This window comes from Barbus barbus (genome assembly GCF_936440315.1).
Source record: "Barbus barbus genome assembly, chromosome: 8".
Lineage (NCBI taxonomy): Eukaryota > Metazoa > Chordata > Actinopteri > Cypriniformes > Cyprinidae > Barbus > Barbus barbus.
The window spans coordinates 23,709,612-23,721,824 of record NC_136736.1 but is presented as its reverse complement, the minus strand read 5'-3'; the positions used below and the strand labels follow the sequence as shown (position 1 = coordinate 23,721,824).

Here is a 12,213-nt window from a genome sequence, read left to right as displayed (position 1 = left end):
GAGAGAAAGAGAGATGTCTGGCCATAACCGGAGCGGTAACGGAACTGCTCTATTGTTCTCGTTAAATTCCTTTCACCCGCGGTCTCACGCATGCCAGTCTCCCGTTCTTTAGGAGAAGAGACAGGGAGGCTGATGCGCACGCCTTGCTGCCCCTTACGCATTGGCTGAACGGAGACCTCTGCTGTTTTTTTAGCTTATATTTTTAGCAGCGGAGGCCGGACTCGTATTGCATCGCGCGTGCTAGAAAGTGCAGTTCATCCGCAGTGCTGCTGAGCGCTGGAGAACCGCAGTGTGTTGCGCTGTGAACGCTCAAGATCAGCATATTACGGTGAATGATCTGAAGTAAACACGCAGGTCTGTCTGTTCGCGGAGCGCTGGATATCTCATCTAGGCTGTCTTGCTAAGCCCTTGTTTTGGAAATGGCCAGTCCTGGAGACGATTCGGCTTCAAATGCCCATCTGGATCAAGCTGAATCTGCTGACGCTACCCCAGAACCAGCGTTTCAAGAGGCTCAAAAATGGATCGAGGTGAGTTGACCGTACATACATGCACACAGAGGTAGAAGTAAAAAAAATGTTTTGCATCAATTTAATCTTTGTTTCGACACTCATATAAAGAGGTTGCATTACGCTCTGACCAGCTTATAAATATTGCACCGTCACCTGTTGTGTGTGCGCAGCGCGTGTAGCGTGTTTGGTTACAACAGCGGGCAATGGAGCTCAGCAGCTCGGGGATCATGTGCGCGAGATTCGGGGGCTGTAATCGGACTAGCGCGGCTTTGATGGCTCGCCGATTTTTTTTTTCTCTCACATGACAGCCATCAGCCTATTTAAATTAGCTGCTGGATATTAGACTGTAGGTCGCCTATCGAGTGGATGCTTTTCCACACAAAACATTATTAATTTTGAAGATGTGCAACAGAAACAGAAGGATGCACAAATAGTCTGCGAGCGGACACGCCCCCTTTTGCTAAGAGATTCAAGTTGTTGTGGAAGCCAAGAGACACGCCCCCTTGTCCTTCACAAACCACGCCCCTCATCGCGGCAGCGCACAAGCTTGGTCAAACAGTTTGATTTCACCGAGCATTTGTGGCCTATACAGTATTTATTTGGCCTTCGTTTTATGTGACCTGATTCACTGTAAAGTGTAACATGTGAATGTAGGACTAGTCCATCCCCAGAGATGTTAAAGGTTTTAGGTCTTGGTATTAATATTATGACCTATTTTATGGGCCGTGGATTGGATAGGGAGAATCTTCTCGTCACTGATCTAGATTTGAGGTTCATCAAAAGAGTCTTGTGCACTAGATAAGTGGTTTTCAGTGTTTTAGATGCTATGGACCCCAGATGTGATCATTCTTGTGTGAGGTACCCCCATCGCAAAGTCATTTGTCATTTCTTGTATAAAGAACCAGTTTATGAAAAAGCATTTATAAATATGTCTAAAATATAGTTTAGGAAATATTTAGTTTCTGTTAAGTTATATTACTCAGTTTTTTCTGCTCATTATAGAACTTAAAACTTAAAAATTATAGAACTTAAGTTTAAAACCCCCTGCATTAGCCATCAGTAATGGCATTTTCTTTTCTTTTTTGCAGAAAAAAATGGGTCCATCAGTTTGTCCTTATGATAGTATCGTTCTTCAAACTCTCACATAGCGACCCACATATAGACACTATTATTATATTGTTAATTAGTTAGGAATTTCTGTGGTTTTTAGTGATTTCATAAATCACACCTAAAATATAGACCAGGTTGCCATGCCATAATCCATTCGCACTTTTTCTGCATTACTATTTGCCCATTCTGTCTGTCTTTCTGTCCATGTGTTTCTCTGGTATGCTAGTAACACAGGCAGGAGCTCATGCATTATAGGACGATCAGTATAAATAGACAGGCTGAAATAGCCTAGCACCCTGCTGCTCGCAAATAGTTTTAACTAAACTGGCACAGAGAGAGATGCTTCTTCTGTCTCCTGCTAAAAATGCTTTTTCCTTAGTGAGTCATTGAAAGAGCTAGAACATTACAGACCAAAGCATATGACAGACTGAAGCATGAACAGCAGACTGAAGTACAAAGACATATGAAGCACTCTTAAGATACATAGATTAAGCTTCCCTGCAGTGGTCAGCTTAGATGGGGTCAATGTCAATATTTAGAAAGCAAGTGTGATGGACAATACCATATTTATACATGTGACACACAGCAGCCACGATAGCATTGTATAACTGATATATGCTTAAAAAAAAAAGTGAGTACACCCCTAAGGACATTTTCACTTAGGGGTGTACTCACTTTTGTGGCCAGCGGTTTAGACATTAATGGCTGTGTGTTGAGTTATTTTGTTATACAAGCTGTACACTCACTACTTTACATTGTAGCAAAGTGTCATTTCTTCAGTGTTGTCACATGAAAAGATATAATAAAATATTTACAAATTAATTTCAAATGTTTTTGGGGGTTGTATCAGATGACATTTTACAACCTCTACTTATCTATTATTATTTACCTTGACAAGCAATCGTGAGGGTCGTCAGTGTGTTCCTCTATATGATATCATTTCTTGTTTTTGGGGGGTTTTTTTTGGTTGTATTATGTTACTTTGATTTGGTGTCTACATGTTTTCTTCGTAATTTATAAAAAAAATAAAAAAATCGATTAGCCTATAACTATATATCAGTGTCACTTCATATCTGTATATTAGTATTGTTTTTAGACAGAGTATCATATGTCCTGTCTTTGTTTTGATAGTACCTCTCCTAGGGCTCATAGGTGTGTGCTGGATTGGCCACGTGACATTGTACGGAAACTGTATGAGGAAACACTCCCAGTGCACCTGTCAGTGGTTAGAGACGGACAGAAGCAACCACATGGCATTACAGAAAGTCCTTCTCTGCCATGGCCTATCATATTTCAAGGGCCCTAGAGTTCATCTCCCATTGGCTATCGGGTTTCAGAGCACTTCTCTTTTTTTTTTTTTTTTCCCTCTGCCCGTTTCTTTCCATCCTACTATTTGACCACCACTGTCATAGTCTCCATGGAGACCATATAAAATACGTCCCGTTGATTGCACATCAACTTGTGCTCCACTCTGAGTGCATTTAGAGCGTCTATCTGGCAAATCAAGGATATGAGGTCAAGTGTGTGTATGAGTGTAAGAGCTGGTACGTTTGAGTACAGATGGCTCTGTCATATGACCTCATAAAGCCAGCTGTCACAGCTGTGCAGTCACATACGTACGGATTAAATGATACAGCTTACATAGTGATAGAGATTTGGGAGGCAGACACAGGCTGTCTACACAATTCACATTCATTTAATAGAGTCAAGAACACAGGGACTCGAATCACAGACTAAATATGTGCTCTCCATTATGTCATTGGCTATGGTTTGCTTTCAAGTATTCAGGGTGACCACTAAGACACACTTTAAGCCAAATGACCTTCAGTCCAACTGTTTCTGTGACTAAGATCCACTCCAGTCTACTGTCGAAGACCTAGAGCTGTTCAGCATCAGATCTGTGTGCCGTACAGCACTATTAATCTCTTTTCGTAAAGGAACTGTTCTGCCTAAAGAAGATGGCATTACTTTTATAGTTACAGGGCTCCAGACAAAAAATTCGAGGGGCGCCTTGGGCTCCTACAGTTACGCAAGTGATTTTTTTTTTTTTTTGGTGGACAAAGGCAAAATTTATCGATAAAAGTGGTTGCTTTGAAGTGCTTTAGTTTTTTTGAATGCATACCTTCTGCTTTGTGCTGTGATGAAGATATATTTGAACCCTTTCATGCATGAGTTATAGAAAACATCTGGATTTTTTTATTATTTTTATTACTTTAATATGATGCTAAAATTGAAATCCATTTTCATTTTTACAAAAAATATTTAACTGTCCACGTATGACACCATGCAACAAAGGCGTAAAATGGGACATAAAGCCACAGTTGACAATATGGAATATTGTGGGGGTTTTTAATGGCATGTCATGCTATTTATATCAGCTCAGTTATTAAAAACAATAATATTACAATTTAATAATAATAAAACACATATTGTAGGAACAATAACAGTACTTGCATATATGCGGAAACCTGTTAGCAATATGGGCAAATCATGGAAAACATTCACTGCTGTCACAGTCACTTCCACTGTCCTCTGGGATATTCTCTATTATTCTGTACTGACTCCTTGACCTATGCTGTCCCTGTTTGGAAGGCAAAATGCAAAATTGTGTCAATATGTATTATGCCATTTAATGCTGTAATATGTAATTTTAAATGGTTATTTAAGTTGATATATTTGTTAAATGTCTGTTTTATTTCAACATAAGACAATTCTCAATTCTTCAACATCTTTGAAAACTAGAATAGATATACCAGCAGGTTACAGAAATCAGACTTTATGCAATCTGACTCCACTGTTGCATGATGTCCACATACGTGGACAGTTGGTTTTTGGTGAATAAAAACTATATTTTACTCAAAGTTTTAGTTTATAAAATACTAACATATTCATCATACTTTACTGTACATCATACTTTTCTTTTTTTTTTTTACCTCAATTTACCTCCTTGTATAAAAGTTTTTCACAGATATGCCTGGGGCATTTAGCACATGGCTACCACTGTCAGCCATCTTGGATTAATGTTGTCATCAAGCAATGAATTTTTGGAATGCAAGATAGAAGCCACTGTTACAATATTGCTCTCAATCTACTGACACTGCCCTGAAGTGGTTTGGAGAAAATTACCATGACAAATGAACCCTAAATAGAGTTGACACCATGCATGTACACATTACTTTTCAAAAGTTTTGGGTCAGTATTTATTTTAATAAATTAGTGCTTTTATTCAGCAAGGACACATTAAATGAATCAAAAGTGACAGTCAGAGATTTATGTTTCAAATAAATTGTACTTTTTTCTATTCATCAAAGAAACCAGAGGGTAAAACACTGTCAGACTGCACAAAAATATTAAGCAACTGTTTTCAACACTGATAAAAACAAGAAATGTTTCTTGAGCAATAAATCCGCATATTAGAATGATTTTTGAAGGATCATGTGGCACTGAAGACTGGAGTAATGGCTGCTGAAAATTGACAGGGTCTAAAAAACAGGGTGTTATTTTAATTCGTAAGCATATTTCACAGTATTTCAGTTTTTGCTGTATCTTTAGTAAAATAAATGGAGCCTTGGTGAACAGAAGAGAAATTCAGTAATTCGCTGACTGAGTCTGATTTAAACCGCTAACGAGTTTTGTAAATTAAGTAAATCTGAACTGATTCATAAGAGTAATTTGTTTGTGAATTGTCACACATTTTTAACTTTTGACACGTTTACAACCATTTTAGTCACAACTCGGGTACAGTTTTGTGTGGATGTTGTGAACTTGTAAAAAGTGTTACTTCAAAGGATTGTTTCTAGTTTTGTCTCTGATTAGCTTTTGACGAAGACACATTAATCCAGTGCTCTCATCTTATACAACACAATTGTTCATGTTATGTAAATGAGTCTTGTATCTTATGTAAAGAAATGAAATGCAATTCTTTCCAGCCTCGATATCTCTCCAGCTTCACCACCCACCCTTGAGAGCACACACAATCCTGATGTGTTTTGCAATCATTTAAATGCAGTGTTATATAACACTGCTTTTACTCATCTTGGAATAGGTTTTCCTGGTCAAGGAATAATCCATGGAACGTTTAGCATAACTCCCATAATTCAAGGCTGAACTATATAAGGAGAGAACGAGAGCTATACAGTAGAAATAGTATGAATGGTATGCTATTCCAAATTCAGGCAGCAGACAGTGTGTATGGCTGTCTGTTTGTGCGTGTGTGTGTGTGTGTGGTAGTTTTTGACCTCTGACCTCAGAAATGTCAAATGCAAATGCATTTTTTCTCTCAGGGTGGCTAATTTTGTCAGTGGTCGTATTGGCCGAGGTCTTTGTTTGTGCGCTGAAATTTTCAGTTGTGTATGGGAAACACTAAATGCCAAATAAAACAAAACTGGGCTTCCCAACAGAACCATGCAGTACAAATCTAATATCTGCACGGACTATGAACAGTGTGGCATAGCCATTGTAATATGTCTTTGTTTACCAAATTGAACAGCTCTGCATGAATCAGAGTCATGCACAGCACATTTGAATCTGACACAGAATTCTCTGTTTTAGACCTCAATGTGAACCCCAAATTTTGCTTTAGCAATGTTAAACATTGTTAACAAGGACAACAGGAGAAAGTGGTGCCATGCACCGACATAAAGGCTTTTCAATCCATATATTTACTGTAGTAACACAAACTGTATTTGTGGCTTTGTTTGCCTTTCTTCAATAAATAAGAGCTAATAACTATCAGTCCCACTATCAAAATATTTTTGCTGATGTTCCTAAAAGTTCCAATGTTCTTTCAGTGAACGTTCATAAAACATATTTTTTCTTATTGTGAAGACCTTTAAAAAAAGAAGAAATTAAGAACTTTTTTCCACTATAAAGAACCTTTTTGTGCAATGGAAAGATTCCTTGGATGTTAAAGGTTCTTCTTGGAACTATCAATGCCAATAAAGAGCATTTATTTTAAGAGTGTAGCTGTAAAACAGATGTTAAGTTTGTTAATATCATTAAATTTACATTCACATTCAAATTCAAAACCACGTTTTACTGTCAAATGTATCTTTATATCACAAAAATAAGCATTATTATTGCCCTTGTAGGTTCTTGTGGATCACTATTATTGTTTATTCCTCACATTTTTCATTTCGAAAAAATCCTCGCAGATCTGCATGTACGCCTTGATTCAACAACAACAACTGCATTAAGGTAGATTACAAGAGAAATGAATCAAAACAGATCAGCCTTCCAGGAAGGAATGAGTCTATTTATGAAGTGTGTATGTGTGTGTATTAATGTGCATGCATTTTCAAGCACATCAGCAAGTCTTGAGGTGGCGTTTTCTCAGTGTCTAAGCAACCAATTAACACAGTGATTATTAACATGTGAATGAACTCACAAACAGTGAGAGATTGGCTGACACAGAAAAACAGGCACACACACACACACACACACACTTCTGACATCTGAGGGGAATATTCTCTGAGAATAAGGTAGAGCAGTAGAAAATATCTTACACTGAAAATATTCGCGATGGGTGCTATAAATCAGCAGCTATTAAACTTTCTTGGCCAGCAACCCAAATAAGACATTTAGTCTTTTCTAAAGCCATGCAATATGCTATCAGATCATTTCTTTATTCTGTTTCAATGAATAAATTGTAATATACACTATACACACTAATTCAGGAATCGCTGTTGTTCTTTTAAAAAACAGTAGAACATGAACACCAATGATAGTAGATATAAAAAGGGTTGAAACTGATAATGCACCCAGCTTGTACGAGAATGAAATATGATGTTTTGAGCTGCGTTTCCTGTTACTGTTACAAAATTGTACTTTGCTAACCATAATTTCTGCCAAAAATACCATAGTTGTTACAGTTATTGCTCCTGCAATAAAACCGTGGTAACTTGGTATTCACCACAACTGTCATCAAAAATATTCTGGAAGGACTTAGAATGAATATAATGTTTTTCTGTGGACCTATAAACAATTGCAGTAAGTCTGGTATTTTGATAGAAACTATGGTTACCATGTGGTTGCTTGATTAAAAACATTTCTTCTGACTAAACGGATCCAACACAAAGGCCTACTTTTGTGAATAATTATTCCTACAGAGCATCATAAAATCAGGAATGAATGTGAAACCATGAATTTTATCTTATTAACACAGCATTGTGCTTTCCTGTGTGTGCTTGGTGCCTCTGCCCCTGTCCTACATACACATGTCATTTGCTTGGTTATTTTAAAATGCTCCAGTCACCCACATTCTGTCCATCTAAATTTAGGGCCCCTACAGCTGTTCACTTCTTTTTAATGTGCGTGTGTGTGTGTGTGTGTACATCCTTGTGTAAATGCATGTCCTGACACTGACACCCTTGTCTAACTTTACTCACTTCCAGTTCCCTGTTTATGTGTCCTTCTCTCTAGACAGTGATCAGTGCTTACATTTTTGTGTAGGAGCAATAATATTTTTTGCAATGTCAAAAACGTTTCTTGTATTTTGACATTAATTCTTGATACATGTCTGTCATTTTATTTTAATTAAGGCAGGTATTTTTGAAGAATCGTTCACCCAAAAATGAAAAGTGAAAAATGTACTTACATTTAGGCCATCCAAGATGTAGATGAGTTGTTTCTTCATTGGAACAGATTTGGAGAAATGTAGCATTAAATCACTTGCTGTCCAATGGATCCTCTACAGTGAATGGGTGCCGTCAGAACAGCCGATAAAAACATCATAATAATCCACACGACTCCAGTCCATCAGTTAACATCTTGTGAAGTGAAAAGCTGTGTGTTTGTAGAAACAAATGTATCATTAAGACTTCCAGCTTATATATGAGTTCTCTATCCAAAGCTTTGCTTTCTCCAGTGAAAAAGCCATGCCTAAATCAGCTGAGAAATATGCATAAATCAAGCACCATTTACAAGTGAAAACAGTCCAAAACAGTTGATGTCAGAGGACAACAGGGGATGGACTTGCATTATTATGGAGTTGTATTTTGGCCAGAAGCGACATTTTCTTACAAAAATAAAACATCTTTCTTACAAACACGCAGCTTTTCACTTCACTCATATGGATTACTTGTGGATTATTGTGGTGTTTTTATTAGCTGTTTGGACGTCTTTCTGACGGCACCCATTCACTTCAGAGCATCCATTTGTGAGCAATTGATGTAATGCTAAATTTCTCTGTTCTGATGAAGAAACAAACTCATCTACATCTCGGATGGCCTGGGGGGGTGTAAATATTTAGCTCATTTAAATTTTTGGGTGAACTACTCCTTCAAGTGTGCATTAATAAGATGGTGAATGAACAAATTATGAATATGACTATAAGTTAATTGACTGAAAGGAGGATGGTCACAGAAGATTACTGTTCTACGTATTCATGACCCAATTAATATTCATGCACCACACCTTAATTATGCATTCTAAGTTACAAACAGTTTGTTGGAAAGCATAAAAAGCAGTGAATTGCAGTATGAAAGGTAATCTACATATAAAGTATGAAATATTGGTGGTTTTACTAATTTAAGTTTTGCACATTGGCACACAATTTTCACTCACAAATTCTGATAAGGATCACATTAATTAAGCAAATGGATAGAAAAGCATAACATGTTTAAATCCACTTTTGCACATGTATTATCCGTTGTTCTTTTACAGCTTTTAGTGGTGAGAGAGAGGCTTTTTAATCCTGTGTGTGTCTTTGTCTGGACGGATGATCTGGAGTTGTCTATTTCCAACAGCCCTAGTCAGGTGGCCTATTTTCAGATGTATTTTAAGACAGTGCGTCCTGAGAGACAACATCCCCTGTCTGTTTCTGCCTCACTGAGAGGAGCCCTGCTTTCTGCTGCTGAGGCTGTTGCTTAGGTGATTATAAGCAGGAATAGCACCCATATACTGCTATTTTTGTCTGTCTTTAATGTTGATGTCATGGGGCATATTGTCAAACATGGTGTTTTTAAGTGTACATGTAACATGTACGAACAAGGCACTAAGGTCAGCGTCACCCTATAGAGTGCATTACCTGCCCACTTTTTCTGTGTGCAGGTTCTGGAAGTATATTTTCCATTCATTTTTCCTATTGGGATTTTTTTTTTAAAGTTACATTGTTAAAGTGGTATAAGCCATGAAGTAAACCAAATAGAAATACTATATATATTATATACTATTTTGTATGAATTAAAAATAAACTAATAAAAATGTAAAAAGCAAATGTATATTTATTTATTTATGTGTGTGTGTGTGTGTGTGTGTGATTTATATCTGAGTTTATCTCTATTTTTTTATGTAGCTTATTTCAGCTTTATTTCAGTTACCAAAATTCTAAATCTTTTTTTTATTAATTTTGTTTAAGTTGTGGTTTAGTTAACTGTTCAGAAATGCTTTTTCCCAAAAAGCTAAAAGTTTCACAAAGGCAGTTTTTTTCCACTACACAATCACATACATTCATAGGGTAAAGCTAGTGTATGAATTCAGTTTAGTACAATAGTTAATGTGCAATAATTTAGTTTAGTACAATAGTTATGTTAGTTATGTTATGGTATACTCCTGTTTTTGTTTCAGTGATATTTACATTGAAAGCATTGTAATATGTGAGTGTGACGGACTAACAATAAGCAAGATTTCGTCTACCAAAATTAAAATGCTTTGAGTCAGCTAATGGGAAGCTGCCTTGAGCAACTCACTGTTTTCTTGGCTCCGGTATATGGCATCTTGGCCAATAGGGTGAAATGTAGCCTCTTACACAACTGCACTGTAGGGGAGCTGTTCCTGGTGGATGTTGACTGGACTGTCACCAGCAGGTGTAAGTGTGTGTGTGTGTGTGTGTGTGTGTGTTTGTGAGCTTGGCGTCAAGGTAACGGAACTGCTTGTCTGCCACCAGAAGCCTTTTTGGTTCTTCCTAAAAATGTTCCCATCAATCAGCTCTTTCTCTCTCTATTACTGTCCATCTCTCTCTGTTCATACATGTTTAGCTGCTGCCCTGTATGAATGAATTAGGCCAGTATGTGTACTGTCATATGGCTTTCAGAGTATTAAGAGCAGTTTTAGATGAATGTTTGCCTGAAAAACAGCTTACCTGTAATTTATGTGTGTGTGTGTGTGTGTGTGTGTGCTTGTGTAATGAAGAGAGTGTAAAGACATAAGGCATAAGACATAAGTTAAAGACAGCTGCAAGGGATTTCTCAAAGAATTGTGTGATTCTGAGAGAGTGAATGTGTCTGCATGTGTGAAAATCAGTATGTGTAGCTGTGTCCTATTCCCTATAGTGCACTATGAATTGTACTTGTGATGATGGTGGAGCGCTCTTGGAGCGAGTGAAAACCACGACGCTCCGACTTTTTAAAAAAATCTGCTCCTTGGTCCTTTCAAAATCACACTGCTCCGCTCACATACTCTGATTGTGAGTAACTGTTGCTATCATGACAGATTTATTTCAGAACCAGCCGCAATCAGAATAATCTGGCTGCGGGCGCGGGCCAGATATAATTGCTGGTGGGCCAATTTTGGCAATTTAAAATAACAGTTTTCTGTTTTAAAAGATTTTAAATGTAGATTATTCCTGTGATGGCAAAGCTGAATTTTCTTAATATATGCTGATTTGATACTCAAAAAACATTTATTATCTCAGTTGAAGATGGTTAATAATAATAATAATAATAATTTGTTACATTTTTATATATATATATATATATATATATATATATATATATATATATATATATATATATATATATATATATATAAAAAAAATGTAACAAATTATTATTATTATTATTAACCATCTTCAACTGAGATAATAAATGTTTTTTGAGTATCAAATCAGCATATATTAAGAAAATTCATATATAAAAAAAAAATTCAATATATATATTAATATTAGTGCTTTTCTTGGTACTCAAAGCGCTTTACATGGAAAAAGCACTGATATAACTGTGATATACTTTGATGAATGGAAAGAACACCAAAATAACACAATTTGTTTTAAATATAATTTTTTGTAACATTGTAAATGTATTTAATGTCACTTTTAATGCATCTTTGCTGAATAAAAGTATAAACGGTTGTGCAGTATTCTTCCCAAAGTACATGTGAGTGCTTCAGGCAGAGCCTTATTCTGTGTTTAATTCAGTTTCTCATTTCCATGCACTCTTTCCCTATGTAGTGAGCAGTAAGACATTCACTGGGAAGTGAATGGGTGACTGACTGAGTTATTTCAAACACAGTATGTGTGCTAGGTAATTCAGTGTGAGTGGCATTAGCCTTTAGCATAGTTAGCAACAGCTTAACGGCTTATTTCATACTTTTTTATGAAATGTAAATGTTTTTTTGTGCATATCTAACTTTGTGACCATTTTCCCACATGAAATGAGCAACAGTACACACAGAAGGTGACCAATATAATTTTTAACTCCTCCACATCCTTAAATAACAGCCTCTTTGCAAAGCAAAACAATCTATGCTGAAATGTGCAGCTGCAGCACAAACTCTTAAGAACTGAATAAAAAACTGATCAAAATCTTGGTGCTTCAGTGGTTCTTCAGCGGTTCTTCACCGGTTCTTTGGCATGACTGAGGTGCTATATAGCACTGCT

The 12,213-nt window shown here is 36.7% G+C and overlaps 1 protein-coding gene across 1 annotated transcript in view; it reads left to right on the top strand.

Moving 5' to 3' along the window:
- LOC306873994 (LIM and calponin homology domains-containing protein 1-like) overlaps positions 1 to 12,213 on the top strand; it is a 56,897-nt gene continuing 44,684 nt past the window's right edge. Inside the window, exon 1 of the mRNA XM_079423635.1 lies at positions 1 to 527. Coding sequence (XP_079279761.1) covers positions 420 to 527 — 108 coding nt within the window. The 5' untranslated portion in view covers positions 1 to 419. The remainder of the gene's footprint in view (positions 528 to 12,213) is intronic.